Raw genomic sequence first — 16,487 nt, forward strand, 5'->3', positions numbered from 1 at the left:
CTTTTTAGAGAAAAAAAGCACCTTTTTTACATTTTTTATCAACTTTAATAGCTCATAACTTTCCAACTAATAAAAATTAAGAAACCCGTCAGAATTTTTTGGAATAAAGAGACTTGTAGCTACAATTTTTGTATAAAAAAATTTTTTATCAAACCTACAGTTCCTGAGATATTAATTTTTGAAACTAGAAACTCTTATGTTAAAAAATGCATTTCAAAATTTTTTTTCCGACTTTAACAGCTCATAACTTTTAAAATAATCAAGATTAAGAAACCGGGTAAAATTTTTCTGAAAGAAGAGACTTGTAGCTATAATTTTTTTATAAACAATTTTATCATCAGACCTATACTTATAAATATATTTAATATTGAAGATTCATATTATTCAAACTTTCATTTTTTTCCAATTTTTATGGATCGTTATAAATAAAAATAAAAATTTTCTTTTTTTAAAATCGATGTTTTCTCGAGTTAGTTATTCTTCAAATATAATGAACCGGAAAATTCACGAGAAAACATAAAATCTAACATATCTTACTTCTAAGAATTCTGACGCGTAAGCCATAAAATTCTAATCTAATATTTGAAGAATAAATTATATAATTCTATTAAGAAACAACTTGTTAACAAAAATCTTTTTTAACTTTGTCAACGCTCTATACCTTCAATGTCACTAAAATATGTTAATATTCCTTTAAAAGTATTTCTTAATAATAAACTAGTAGAAAAATTCAGATCCCAGTTTTATTTTCTTCATCTTAGTGGCCTATTTTTTCCTTCGAAAAATCAAAAACAAATTATAATTACTCCTGACATTAAAAAATAAATTTCTCAATAAAATGATTGATAATCAAATTTACTTAATTAACTTTTTATTTTACGGTAAATTAAATATACAAATTACGATAAATATGTTAATAAAAAAATTTATAAATGAATCTAAAAATTTCAAATTAAATATTTTTAATTTTCCATAAAAAATAAAATAAAATTTGAATAATTCTCTGGATATTTACTCAACAAAAAATCCAAACAAAACACACATGAGGCATGTTTTTGACTAGTTATCACACTGATAAGACCAAAGAAGCACCGCGCGCAACCTCTTGCTCAACAAAATGAATATTGAAATCACTTATCATCCCAAGATTAACTTAAAATAGTAATTTATATATTTTGAAACTCCTAAAAAGTGAAATAAAAAAGACTATATATTTCTTCGTGACCCAGATCGACCTGACCAAGTTCGAGAACTCGTTATCGGAGCTCAACCGCGGCTATTTTATTAAATCCAATGTAAATGCTTTTACTACTCACTATTAAGCCTTCCTTACATATGTATTCTTATTCTTGTGTATAACATAAAGGGAAAAGAAAGAATCGTATGCACTGTGCGTAACGTGATTCCCAGATAAAAGCCGTATATACATACATACATACATACATACATACATACATATATTGAGTTTTAGTAAAGTTCTATTCCCCTAAGTTAAGTTTTATCATTGTTATTTATTTATTAGGTTTAAATAAAAGTTAATGACGCATTTGATTGCAAGGTGAAAGGAATAACTGAATATGAATCGATGGAATATAATTATTAATTTATAACAATGGTTGGTGGGGAACTGGAGAACATAACATTGTAAATTTGAATATAAATAGCCCTAAAGGAGAGCCGAGAGGAATTTAGATAATTGTTGTATTATTGGTATTGTAAACATACGAACAAATGTGTGGTATTGACAAACAAGTTTGAATGTTGGTTCAAGTCTGAAGTCTGTGCTGTACAGTACTGGGGGTCGACTACCCAGGAAATATGTCGTCTTATAATTCTTATAGTTGGCTCTTGGGTATAGGTAATGGTAATAATACCGAGGTATGTCGTCTCTTGCTCTTTAAAGCAGTAATAAAGAGGAATTTGAGGATCGCGCTGAAAGAAACGTTAGCTTGTGGACTTAACTGGGATGAAATGTTTCTTCATTGGAGGTAGATCAGATCTGAGGATGGGTGGGAGATTTATCAAGAAGGAGAATAGATATAACGCAAGAAAGGCATCGAGGTATCTTCTATCTTTTATTGGTGATCCTCGGCTATATTGCTCTGATGTGATGCTATACGGGATATTGGTTACTGACATTATATACGAGATCGAGTTTTATACCACCCTCCGGATTATCCGAATAAGGCACTTCAAAGTTATCTCCAGTTATGTCTAGATGTCTAGTGCGAGAGGTCTTGATCGAATTTAATATACCGGTTTGATTCGCTTCTGATGTTTCAATTTATGCAACTTTAAATGGGGGATTTGTTGGGATAGGAATTTTTAAGGCCAGAGTTTATCAAGTTTTTATTTTAAACGAAGTTATTAAAATTTGAAAAATAAATTATGGAATTTTAATTTCAAGGAAATTTTTAATTAAATGTTTGAATTTTAATTAATAATTATAAAATTTAAGAGAAAAAACCGTTTTCTTAAAATTGTCTTGATATTTTGACACTCAATTTTCAAATGTTAGCATTTAAAAAAATATTAGCAATTTAAAAAAATTGAAAATTATTAATTTAAGATATAACAAGTATTTTTTTTATAAAAAATAACATAAAAGAGCGGTTTTTATTTTTTTATAAAAAATTTTTCAAGTAAATCACTTTCGAAAATTTTGACTTAAATAATAAAATTTAAAATTAAATGATAAACAATTTGATAATAAAAATTAAAAGAAAAAAAATTTAATTTTCAATAAAAGACCCTCATTAATTTTATCTAATCTCTTATTCATCGCCCAAAATTATAATTTCAACTTACATATATTATGTAACTTAATTACCGATTGCAACACTAAAAATTTGACATTGATCGAAATCTCACCCACCCAATAACCATCGATCCAAATCTAATCACCAAACCAATAATGAAAATAAATTGAAATAAATTACCAGTTATATTGCAAACGACCTCTAACTTTACAGTTATGTTTATAACCTCTGGAACTATGATTATGACGCAACATCAAAGGTTATTTTTGTAGATGACACCTGTTTATTACACATCGAGCACGGACAATGTGCATATAGTTATTAACATTAATATATTTCAATATACTTAACTTAACAATGATACAAAGTGATTTTGGACCGCGCATAAGAGATTGGAATTATCGGAGCTTCTATATTTAACGATTATCTAATATAGTGATTCAACTTTTGATAGCAGGAGTGTTCATTAAATCCGTCTAGACGCCATAAGCTTCTGTTCATAATGAACAAGATGAAGCTCCTTATACTCCCATCTAAATATCAAGTACATGGATTTATCGATTATGATATCATAAAGAAGTCTTAATTCTTCTTCTACTTCTTATGGAAAATTCAGCGATACTGATTACAATTGCGATTTCAACTGGATTTATTTTTAGCTCAAGATAAGAATAGTCTTAGTGCAGCTTAATAAGAATACGAATACAAATACATAAAGATAAATAATCCAAGTGGCGCATCCGCTTTCTGCTGACACGGTTATTCGGTTACTCACTATTTTGTATTCTATGCCCGAGAATATAAGACTATACCGATCTAGGTAAACAACTGAATAGAATGAAATACTTTCTCACATGATTTTATCGTCGGGAATTTTATTATGTTGCATTATATTAGGAGGAATAATATAAGAGTTTTAAATTTAAGATTGGGGTTGGAAGCAAGTTAAATGAATAAAAAGAAAAATATTTATAAATATAATAATATAAAATTAATTTGATTCTAAAAAAAAAATTTTTGAGCCTAAATTACCTAAAAAATTTGATAGATTTAAAAAACATTTTTTAACAATAATCTTATGACTTGAATTTGTGCCTTTTCAAGATTGTATTTAATTCTCACTCTATCTCTGGATACGTAATTAAGAAATGATCTTGTATCTCGTGAACTATTGACATTTTTGAAGACACAAGCTCATCCCGATGTTTCACTCATCAAGAGCTTTCATTTGAGTACCCACATCAATTTTTCATATATTTATATATATTATATATATATGTATATATGAAAAATATATGAAAAATTAATGTGGGTACTCAAATGGAAGCTCTTGATGAGTGTAACATCCAGATGAGCTTATATCTTAAAAAATGTCAATATTTAAGAAAGTACAGTGCAATTTAATAAAGCCATTATTGATTTTTTTTCTTTATATTCAAGAATAAAAAAAAAAACATTTGTGGATTTTATTGTGAAAGTTAAGTATAGCTAAGGCGTGCAAAAGAATGATCGCAGGGCTGGAAATATATTACTAAATGTTTGCTTGAATGCGGGTACTTTTATCAAAACTCTATATATTTATTTATCAGACAGATTTATATTTTCTGTGAATAATATATAAATATGAGAGAATAGATTAAGGTAAAAAAAGAAAGGGGAGGTTGACGAATACAAAAGTAAATTGCGCATAATGTTGAGTGAAGAAAAGAGCAAATAGATGGTTTTTCGCCTACAGGCTTTATGTAAGTATGAAAGAAAAAGAGTTAGTTTCTTAAAATAGTATTCCTAAAGCATCGGTTATAATCGCGTATGTTATGGCCATAAAACCCCATGAGACAAGAAGATAGGTGAGGAAAACTCGGAATCGTGCTGATGATAATTAACCAGCACCTTTTATATACTTGTTGTTAGCTGGATTTCTTCAGGTACCGTTTATCGTTTTACGCGCCGCACTTTATTACCGTGAATCTTTTCAACGCTCGTGGATACTTTAAATATAAAGACATAGTTCACTGTTATCTCGAGAAATAGTGAATCTTTGATGGGAGCAAGTCTCGGGGAGAAATTGAACAGGAAAAAATTACAATCCGCTTAAATTGAACTTAGTCTGGGAGAAATTGGTACTTGACTTTGTTTAGATATTTTTTTTTCTTTTTGGTTGTAATAAGGAAAAGCTGTAAAGTTTTATTGAGAAAAAATGGTTAAACTGCATATTGCATGGATCTTTTTATTGGGAGTACTATTTTCTTGATGGAGAGTAAGATTGTTTTTCAGAGTATTAGATTCTTTCAAGTTTAACTATTCGTAACTTATTAGAGAATCGTAATTAAGAAACAACTTTTAATTTATAAGAAAGTGGAGACTTTTAATTAACTTTTCTAGCAAAAAAAAAATTTTTTCAATCAACAATTTCAAAGAAATTAATTTTTGAAATTATGAACTCATGCAAGAAAATGCAAGTTTTTCAAACTTTCTCAACTTTAACAGCCCATAACTTCTAAACTAATCAAGATTAAGGAACCGGTCAAAGTTTATCTAAAAGAAGAGACCTACAGCTACAATTTTTGTTTAAAAAATTTTTTTATCAAATTTATAATTTCCGAGATATTAATTTTTGAAACTAGAAACTCTTATATTCAAAAAAATAAATTTCAAAATTTTTTATTCAACTTTAACAGCTCATAACTTCTTAAATAATCAAGATCAAGAAACCGGTCAAAGTTTATCCGAAAGAAGAGATTTGTAGCTAGCATTTTTGTTTCAAAGGTTTTTATATCGGGACAATAGTTTCCGAGATATTGATCGCTGAAGATTAATAACGTCCAAATTGATACTTTTTCTCCAATTTTTATGAATGTTAAAATAAAAATGGAAGGATAAATAAATATCGAGAGAATACTAAGCAATAGAGCACAAAAAAAGGTCTCTAATAAATCAGAAGTTCTGAAATTTCCCGACAAGAAAAATACCGTCGGTTGGGCTAAATTTATTGATTTGTATAAAATATAATAAAGTAGAATCCGTTTTATTTGAAATCCAAAGTTGGTGAAAAAGTAATGGCCATGTCTCAGCCCGTTTTTGCCATTCGTTTAATTCTTCATCTCTCGTATGTCGTGTAAAAGTATAGAGTTAGAGTCAAAGACCAAGTTTAAGACGAAGATGGAAACGAATGGCGCGGATGAGCATCCACTTTTTCCTCACGACCATTCTTTGGATCTAAGCAATGCCTGACGTATCATCTACCAGCGTTCATTTTCCTGTCGACGGTCACCTGACTCTACTAGTCACAGGATTAACTCAACAATTGCTATTTATTATATTTGTTAACATTTATAGCTTTGTACATTTTATATAGAGAGATTGAATGATGTTTATGATAAAATAAAGGAGAATTAATATTATTGAAAGTTGTATTTTATATCAGATATTTCATTTCATCTCCAATCATATAAAATATAAGATATAACATGAGGGTAATGCTTACAACTGAAACCACTTGACACTTGGGTTGTAAAAGACTCTATAATAATAAGTAAGAGACAAAAGAAATAACAACAAGAGTTTTAATAAGCGAAAGAACGGGATTGGCTTGCCAGTTGGCTCCAATAAAGACAACTCAGGGTCTAGTCTTATCTTAGTTTCTCTTTTTGTTCATTGTCATCCTCAGAAATTATTTTAAATAATTTTATATTTAATATTTTTTAATATTATTTTTTTTATCTAATTTTTTAATTAATTTTTATTAATTTAAAATTTAAAATTTAATAATTTTATTATTATTATTATTAATTCAGAATTTTTAACGACTTGAAAATTATTATTATAAAATTAAAAAATATTTATTTATTAAAATAAATTAACTTTTAAAATTAAATGAATGTAAAATGTAAATAAATAAATAATAATTTAGATGGATGAGAGAAAGAAGTTTTGATTATGATGATCAATGCTACTGTTATCGACTTTTTGCAGATTTTTTTTCAACAGTGACATTTGCCCGAAGGACCGGTCGGTTTTTTCGAATTAAAAAATGAAGATTGAATAAAATAAGAAACATATAATATATAAGAAGGGAAATAGATGTAGATGCGGATGGCTAAGTGGGTTTGAGTGTCCATTAAAGTTATTTAGAATGCTTCAGAGAATTATTCATGTATAAATATATATAATATAAGCTCTCTGAGACATTATTATTTATGTGAGATATTCACCAAAAAGAGGACGAGGCTCTCTTTATTTCATTTTATTTATTGACGCTACTGGGTTTTAATATTTATCGGTATCTTTTGTGATTAGAATTGTTTAGTAGCCAATTATTTAAGACTTTTCAGTGCAAATAATATAAATTTATTTTTTTTTTTTAAACTAAAAATACATTTTAATTCAATTTTTTTTTTAAACGACTTTCTTAAAAAAAATTCCAAAAACTAAAAATCTTAAAAATTCTCACCACAAAATAAAATAACAGTTTAGATATTTAGATAAATATGGGCAAGAGTTTTTCGCGAAAGGTATTTTATAAGTACCTGAGTGTGAAGAATTCTCAGCGGTTTAAAAGATAGTCTCGAGTTTAGTTCTATGTCTACAATTCAAGAAATAAAATGCCGCTAATATAAGAAAAGCATCTCCTCGAAAAAGGAGACCTGCAGATTAGCGATTTTTTTCCCATACAATAAAATACAATAAAACGTTTCCTAACGAAACATTTTGTCCTTAATCCGCTAAAATTTATCAACTCTGAATGAATTTACTCGAATAAAAAACCAATAACACTTTTTACAAGTCTCGTAAAATATAAAAAAAATAAACAAGCAAATTTTTGACGTCATCTATAAAATTTCCGCGACAATGAGTGCAAAGATAAATTTTTTACCATAGACACTAAAAAAAAAAAAAAAAATTATAAATCAATTACCTAATTATTATATTCCACACACATCGCAATAAAATATATTGGAATAATTTATTGAAATAGTGTAGACGGTAATTATTTAATAAAATATATTCTACGTATGTCAATTTTTCTATTAACTACTACGCGCTGACGCAATAATTATTGTAAGCACATCCGGTTACAATAGGAATAATAAATGGAAATAAATATAAATAAGTAATAAGGCAATAAAGAGATACGTGAGGATTCGAAATTACTAATCGTTAATCGTCACGTCTTAGAAATAAATAAAACGACTTTAGTAAAAAAACAACCAGCATATAGTACTTGAAATATAATGGAATAATGGAAAAATAGTCAAGGACTAACTTCACGAGGAAATACCAGTTTGAATTGTTGGTTTAACTAGATATTCTTCGGAACTCAATAAATTTCTATCCCCAAGTCTCAAGTAGCTAGTGTGTTAAGTGTTGACCCGTGAAAAGTTATTTTTCTAGGTACCTACTGCAGTGCGCTTCTATTATTTCGGTTTTTTCTCGGGCATTGTTAGATTTAGGGATTTTATGATTTTTTTCTTCATAAAAAATTCAAAAATTAACTTGTTCATATTTTTAGTCTATTTTATTTTTTTTTTTAAAGGTTAAATTATTAAAAGGAAATTTATTTTTTTAATTTTGACTGCAATTTTATTAATATTTTAATAAATATTTTTATTTTACTTTTGATGCAAAATATTAAAAAAATTATTTTAAATATTAATTATTTAGTAAAAAATTTTTAAATCATGAAATTTTATTTTTTTATGATAAAAAAAAAATTGACAATTTTAAAGATATAAGCTCATCCCGATGTTACACTTATCAAGAGCTTTTATTTGAATACCCACATGCATTTTCATATATTATATATATATATATATATATATATATATATATATATATATATATATATATATATAATATATAAATATATGAAAATGCATGTGGGTATTCAAATTAAAGGTCTTGAGGAGTGTAACATCGGGATGAGCTTAAATGATTTAATAAATAAAAGTAATTATTAAATTTTAAAGCTCCAAATCTAAACAATTGGTCTTTTCTCAATTTAACTTGAAAACTAACAAAATTTAAGTTTACTAGTTCATACTCCAGCTCGAATTTACTCTTTAGAGTGTTTTTTAAAGATTTTCTAAAAAAGGGGGCTGGCTCGTAAATCGTAAATCCCGAAAAAAGGGACTAGACTGCTTTAATGTAGGTATATACTCTATTCTATGTACTACATACTAGTACTGGACGGTATCCTGCAGCTTCTATGACCATCGTAACTCAATATATATGTATATATGTATACATATGTACGTGGGACTATTGTCATTGTCCGACGAATCCAATAGGGACCATTCGAGGATCGTAATGTCTGTGTAAATACGTGACTGGGAATTCAAGACGCGTTTCTCACCGAATATACATTAACTCGGTACTGTAATACAGTAATATACACATTACACACATAAGAAAACAGTAGAGTACAGAGCAAGAGGTCTGGGGTACATTTACATCGGTCTTAGTGCATTTTCTTGAGGAGAATAAATTATCAGAATGCACTTTTAGTTTCTTTTTAAATGTGCTACGCATTCAACGCCGGAATATTTATTTGAATACTTTATATTTAATATACAAGAACTTTGTAAATTTTTATTTAGCATTACTGTTAAAGCTTCATTAGACGCCGCGATTAATCAAGCTAATTAAAATTTTAATTAATGCGCAGGGTGCTTTACAACTCACTCCTAACGGGTATGAATTATTATTTAAATTTTAGTTTTCGTTTTAATTATAGGGATGCTTCTGATCAGATAAATACTACTTAAAAACAATGCTATTTTATCGCTTTAATTGCCGAGCATTGAGTTTTATTTTTATTCTAATTAGTTTTAGTTATTATAATTATTATTATTTATTAGTTATTACCAATAGTCTTATCACCCGGCAATCCACATAGATAAACTATTTAAATAGATAGAAAGCTACTAAAAACATCGATTATCTTCTAACGTTATTTTATTCATATTAAAAAAAATTTTTTTAGTTATTTTTTTGAATTTTTATTTGATGATACTTGTAATAATATATAATATCATCTGATAAAATTTTTTTTAAATAAAAAAATTCAATATTTTCATAAAAAAAAATTTATTAAATTTTTTTTCAATAAAAAAAAATTCAATATTTACAAAAAATATGTTTTACTAAAAAAAAAAATATCAGATGTCTGTTATCTTGAGTATCATAGAAAGCCAAAACTATCTAGCACTGTAATCTATTACATATTACATATTAGATATTTAAATTGAAAAAAATTTATTAGAATCTTTGAGTCAACAATTTAATTCCTGGGGTCGGTTATGTTTAGACTTGTTATCTATATATTTATATATTATAAATATCCAAGTCTAATCAGGGAATAAATTATATTATATATTAGCGATACAGGATGACTTCCTCGTACCGATCATCGTAATCGGGAACGGTTTAGTCACGATAATTACCAGATGTTGTGCTCGATTCCATCACGAGCAAACCTTTAACATTAGATCATCTACTGATTAAATGTAAACACTCGTAGCAGTGTTTACATTATAAATTTAAATTTTAATATTGAAGTTTTATTTAATTCAACTTTTTAAAAAAATTAAAAAGTTTTAAAGCGGGTTTATTTACACCACTAGTTATTTTTGGTATTCACTTTTTATTGTGCACAGATTTGTTTTCCGTAGCTGTTTTACGAGTGATCTAGCGCGCATGTTAACGATCGATAAAAGTGTCTTATGCGCTGCGCGTCTCAACGCAAACTGGCGGGAGCATGAGAGAGTTACTTGTTAGATCGTCCCCTCTTGTTCTCTTTATTCTCTTTCTCCGCGCTGTTCTGTAGTTACTGGTGTGTGTAAGTAAAGTCTATAGATCTCTGGGCTGGTGTGTGCTGTCCACAACCAGGGGATCCATAGGATCTAGAGATCGTTGATTGGTAGAAGTACAGTGATCCTAAAGTCTGACTGGTGCGCTGTTTCTTCAGAAGACCAATAGCTTCTCGGTCTCATAGCGCGTAAATTCAACTTAACTCGCCACAGGATAAACATTTAGATTTAATCGGTATAATTATGACTCGAGATCCTTATTGTCGCGGTACCGAGTTATGTTAAGATTTAATAAGATTAAAAGCAAGATTTAGATTTAGATAAAGTTTTTTTAAATTAAAAGAAGAAATGTAACTCACGTTAGTTGACAACTGGCTGGTTAACGAGTGAACTTTTTCTTGCGCGTCCAGCAACTCTCGGCGTAATTTTCTTAACTCGTGAGCTTGTTTTTCTTCCGCTGAACTGTACAAACTGCTGGCTGTTGATACCAACGAAACTGAGGAACCATGAACTGAAAAATATTAATTAAGAAAGCGTAAATTTATGTAAAGGTTCATTTATTTGGGTTCAATTTATTAAATAATAATAATAAATATCACCAAAATTTTTCCTTCCAAATAAAATTAAAAAACAATTTATATATTTATCACGCAATTGTGATAAAAAAAAAATTATAATAATAAAACAGGTCTTACTGTCATCATCTTTATGAACGTTCTGATAAAGATTAGGTGGCTGTCTGGAGGCGTGAGTAGGTGTCGGAGACGTAGGTTGCGACCAATGTTGCCCAGCACATCCTGCCGAGCCGACTGGAACACTATAGTAGGGCTCACCGCCGACTCCGATCCCGATACCGACTTCTTCGCCGACTGATGAAGACGCTCCACTGCCCCTTGTGAGCATTGACGGATACATTTTTTCACTCTTGGTCGACCTGCCGGACAATAAGCCAAAAAATATTTCAAATAACTTTAATTAAGCTCAACTCAAACAAATATTATACGTAATAAGTAATAATAAACGACGATATAGATATATAGTAATAGTAATAATTAAAGATAAAAGCTTTATGATGATGGAATTCAGCCAGGTCAAATGTCTCTGCGTGTAGGCAAGTGTCATCGAATAAATGTGATTACAAAAAGCTGCTTAAAAGCATCAACAATACCTGCAATGCAAGGCTGGAGTTTTTTTTACTTAGTTATATTATGCACCTTACACTCGACGCTTTTATTATTTTATAATTATAATTAAAGTGTATTATTTAGATGTATATATAAATATAAATTTAAATATAAACACAGAGTTGAGAAAAGTATAAGTAGTATAATACAGTGTAAAAGCTTTTTAATTAATATTAAATATAGTAAGAAGTATTTTAGATTCCAGTTAATATAATAAATAAATAATTCAGGTAATTATGAATTTTATTTATATTTTTAAAATTAAAAAAAAAATTTTTTATAATTTATATTTTTAAAAAGTTTTGATCCGTAACAACCTGAATTATTTATTTATTAAATACAGTTTAAGTATACGCGAACTCGGTGTTGATGTGCGATAGAGAATTTTTGTTTCGCTTATTGTACCTTGGGAAAGTCCTGTCCCTTAGATGGCTAGAATGTTATTTTATTATATAAATAAACAACTTTATCACGACCGTAGTACTTTAATTTTATTATATTTAATTGATTATTTACTATTTATTTATTGTTATTACTATTGATACAAGCTGTTAAAGTAACAGACGATAATCACAGACGGAGATAGCTCTTGAACTGATCATGAACCGTGACTGAGCGGATGATGTCGTCCTCGAGTTAATAAAATAACTAACCTGATGGAATTGCTCCTATTTAGACGCGGAGGTGCTGGCGACCCACTCGAGTCTCGCTGGTGCATCAGCAATCGCGCGTGGCTCAAACTGGTTCTATGAGATCCTAACGATTCAACGCTATCAGCTTCGCACAGTCCCATACCTGAAGATATATATGATGATTAGTATTTTATTATCCCATCAGCACCCATCCAGTCAGATAAATTAAATTAAATGGCTCAATTAACTCATAAACAAGCTTATATTGTTTCTAAAATTTTTATTTTTACATTTAAAAAAAAAAAAACAAACCTTGAGATCTTCCACTGGGAGTATAAGTGTTACTATGTCTCATCCAGGAAGTCGCGTACGGACTATTTGGGGCATAGTAACTCTGGATATCAGGCGCCGCGTAATTGCTGCAAGTGTCACTCAGACTTCCGTCAGAGGGTTTTAAAACCCGCGGAGAGAATCCCGCGGTAGCAGGCCCCGCGTTGCCGCCACGGTCTCGATGATGAGCTGACGCGAACAATGCCGTGAATTCTGGACTTCCAGGTTTTGGCAAGCTCTGTGACCCGAGCATCAGTCTGTCTCTGACTGACTGGGACAGCTGGCTCGCACTTGGCCCGGTCAAGCTGTAGCTTTTGTAGTGATGACTCTGATTCGCCGCGGAGTTTGCTTGCAATTCAGTAGTGCATGTCTGGGTACCTCCGGAAACTTTAACCTAGAAGTCGATTTTATTAAAATCATTTAATTAAGAGCGCAGATTTTCAAAATTTTCATTTTTAGTGATTTTTATTTTTAATTTTTAAAAATAAAATTTTTTTCTACTTCCTAGTAGCTTCTTTTTGATAAAAAAAATTTTTTTAATTAAAAAAATGTGTCGCTAGACGATAAAAATTTATTTTTTGGTAAAATTATTTTTTTGACTTAAAAAAAAATTTTCTTTGTGTTTTTTTAATTAAAAGAAAGCTTTTATTAAACTAAATAAATTGTCAAAAATTTTTTATGTGAATTTTAATAATAATTTTAATCAAAGATTTAAAATTTACCTTAGTCCGTGGCACAGCGCTGACTTGAGCAGTCCTAGTGGCGTCTTTGCCATTCTGGACTCCATTGGGACTTGGACTGGTACCAGCACTGTGTCTTTTAACGTATCCAAAGCTCTGAGGAACTCCTCTGACCTTGCTACTGCTGCTTGTCGACGTGCCAGAGGAAACTTTCTGCGGTTTTTCTCCGTTGGTGTACTCAGCCATGGCCTGCTTTCTGTGTTTGTCCTGAAAAAACAAATAAGCGTCAGAATAAAGCGTCTCTACATACAATAAAAAGTAAAAATAAAAGTAAAAATAAAAATAAAGCGCTTTATGTAGTATTGATTACCTGTGATCGTCTAGAGGGACTAGGACTCGACGGCGCTCCTTCCTTGTCTCGTTCTCTGTCTCGTGCAGCCCCGGCTTCGATGTACTTTTTCCATTGTTGACTATTGGAATTACTGTTATTTGCTGAGCAATTATTTTGCTGTTGCTGTTGTTGCTGCTGCTGTTGATGCTTGAAAGCTGTGCTTTCAGTCTGCTGGGAACTGTCGGACTTTTTTACGTGGGGATGTCCCTGATGACGAGAACTGACCACTCGATACACTAGGTTGTTAGCCTGTTGTGTTTGGGGGGTGGCTGAGCCACTGCCAACGCCACCCCCCACGACGACACTACCTCCTGGCACCCTCTGGAACAAATAAATAAATTAATTAATTAATTAATAAGTAAATTTTTTATTTTATTATATTTGGAAAAAAAATTAAATTGATTTAAATAAATATATTTTTAATTAAAAAAAATTTTCTTGATTAAAAAGGAGAAATATTAATAATTTTGATTTTAATTAAGAGAAAAGTATTTTTTAACAAGAAAATTTGTTTGTTTTAAATTGATAAATATTTTTAAACAATAAAATTATGTGAAAAAAATTTTTTTAATGAAAAAAATAAATTTTAAACTAAAAAAATAATTTAATAAAATTTTATTATTCTAAATTAAGTAAAAAAATTATTTTCTCAATTTTTCAATTAAATTATTTTATAAAAAATAAAAAAAAATCATTTTTAAATAAAAGAAGAAATTTCGAGCCAAAAAAAATTACTTAATAAAATTTTATTGCTTTAAATTAAGTAAAAAAAAAAAAAATATTAAACCCTAAAATTTATCTTGTTTTAAATAAATTTCATTTAATAAATTTTTTGAACAAATTATTTTGTAAAGAATAATTTTTATTAACATAAATAAAATCAATGAATAATTTTCTGTAAAAAATTTTTAATTTCTAGGTCAAGGGCTCGCTTAAGCTCGTTTAATACAAAGCTTTCCGATTCAATATATACAATACGAACAACACGAGTAAAGTAATGTTACACAATCGTGCATTAGTCCATGATTCACGGTGTACGGTTTATATTACTCTTAGGGAACTGTAAACTGATATCGATAGTAACCCACAAGGGTGTGCCCGAAGTATGGCCCCTCTTCCGGCTTACACACTTTTCCTCTCGCCATTCACCCTAGCCGTGAGTCATGGGGTGGCATTGCCAGAAATAAAGCAATGTGTGAGTTAAACATAACACACATCCATAGAAAGACTTTCAAGGTCTCTTTCATGCATTGTACTATTGAAGGAAAAAGGACAATACCGTCTTGGGCTAATGTCTAGCAAACCGCAGATGAAACAAAGGGTCGCGGCGCTCTAACAAAGCCCTGTTTACGGTAATACAAAGAAATAAACTTATTTATGGGCGTATTTACTTCCACAAGTGCAGGTCGCCCGAAAAATGACCGCTTATTATTTTTTTATAGAACCCAAATGAGGATACACCATACACTGCTCTACTTTTGTAGCGCTTTCTCAATTTCGGTGCATGACAAAATAAAAACTGGAAGAGAGCCATAAAAAATTTAAGTACGGTTTTAGATGAATTTTTATTCAAAAGCTGGTTATTATTTTTTTTTACTGCTTCTGAATTGCTCTATTGAGTTGTACTTAAAGCGGATGAATCAAATAGAATTTTTAAAGATTTGTTTGATAACTTTTTTATTTTTATTGAAATAATTTTTTTTTTTTTTTTGGGATAATTAAGGAAAATACTAATTTATTTTTATAATTTTAGGTCAAGTCATGAAGCGCAATTAATCATTGGTGATTAATGAACAAGAGGTGGAGTGAAGACCAAGTTGGATGATTAATATTCAGAGGGACTGGGTTCGATTCTTGGGGAGAGCAAGTTTGTCGATGAAAAAAAGAAATGGGATGTTATTAATATTATTTAATATAATTAATGTATTAATTTATATTAGTATTATAAAAAATTAATTTTTAATAAATTAAAGAAGCTTGAAAAAGTATTATAAAAAATTTTTTTTTATCAAAGCGCGTAATATTTAAAATTAAAATTAAAAAAAAAAAAAAAAATATAAAAATTCAGCTGATGTAAAATATAAGCAACATAATAACTTTTAACATTATACATGATCTAAAAAGTTAAATTAAAAAAATTATCATAATTATTCCAGAATAATTATAATAAAAATTGACTCACCATGTGACTAAAATTAAAATAAAAATTCCGTTTGTACATGTATAAAAAATAAAAAACTATATTTCATTGTATAATTCAGCGAGTGACTTCGGGATTCAGTGTGTCGCTTAAATTTAACCCGATGCACGTGCTGTGGAGTATATCGATTGCAGGAGGGCGCGTAATCGGGAAATTGGAGAAGATAGCGTAGAGTGTGGAGTGTAGAATAGATAGGAAAGAAAATATAATACGGAAGTCGGGGTCAACGGCCCGTCGCTCTTTTATATATCAGTTTTTCCTATTACTTACATCCACTTTAATTTCCACCTTCACCATCACTATTTTTGTTTTTATTTTTCCGGCAAATTTTACTTATAAATAAATGATAAATCAGACCTGATGTGAGCCATTTTTTACCGAAGGAAATAAAAATAAATGAGGAAAAAAAGGCAGACCTTATATCGCGTAAACCCTCTTCTATTTACTTGTATCGTATCGTTTCGTTTCGTACAGTATTATATTTTATACATAATACATATACC

The 16,487-nt window shown here is 29.2% G+C and overlaps 1 protein-coding gene across 4 annotated transcripts in view; it reads right to left on the minus strand.

Annotated features, from left to right (window-relative positions):
• Nucleotides 1-16,487, minus strand: part of Sick (sickie) — a 109,107-nt gene that overhangs the window by 13,701 nt on the left and 78,919 nt on the right. For all 4 annotated transcript variants that reach the window (XM_074245114.1, XM_074245104.1, XM_074245098.1 and 1 more), the window contains 6 exons: nucleotides 13,764-14,105; nucleotides 13,436-13,660; nucleotides 12,696-13,107; nucleotides 12,405-12,546; nucleotides 11,263-11,501; nucleotides 10,927-11,078 (listed from right to left, as the gene is read on the minus strand). In XM_074245114.1, coding sequence (XP_074101215.1) covers nucleotides 10,927-11,078; nucleotides 11,263-11,501; nucleotides 12,405-12,546; nucleotides 12,696-13,107; nucleotides 13,436-13,660; nucleotides 13,764-14,105 — 1,512 coding nt within the window. The remainder of the gene's footprint in view (nucleotides 1-10,926; nucleotides 11,079-11,262; nucleotides 11,502-12,404; nucleotides 12,547-12,695; nucleotides 13,108-13,435; nucleotides 13,661-13,763; nucleotides 14,106-16,487) is intronic.

This window comes from Cotesia typhae, unplaced genomic scaffold (genome assembly GCF_013202065.1).
Source record: "Cotesia typhae breed Kobodo isofemale line unplaced genomic scaffold, CoteBio_Ctyphae contig_11, whole genome shotgun sequence".
NCBI classification, from domain to species: domain Eukaryota; kingdom Metazoa; phylum Arthropoda; class Insecta; order Hymenoptera; family Braconidae; genus Cotesia; species Cotesia typhae.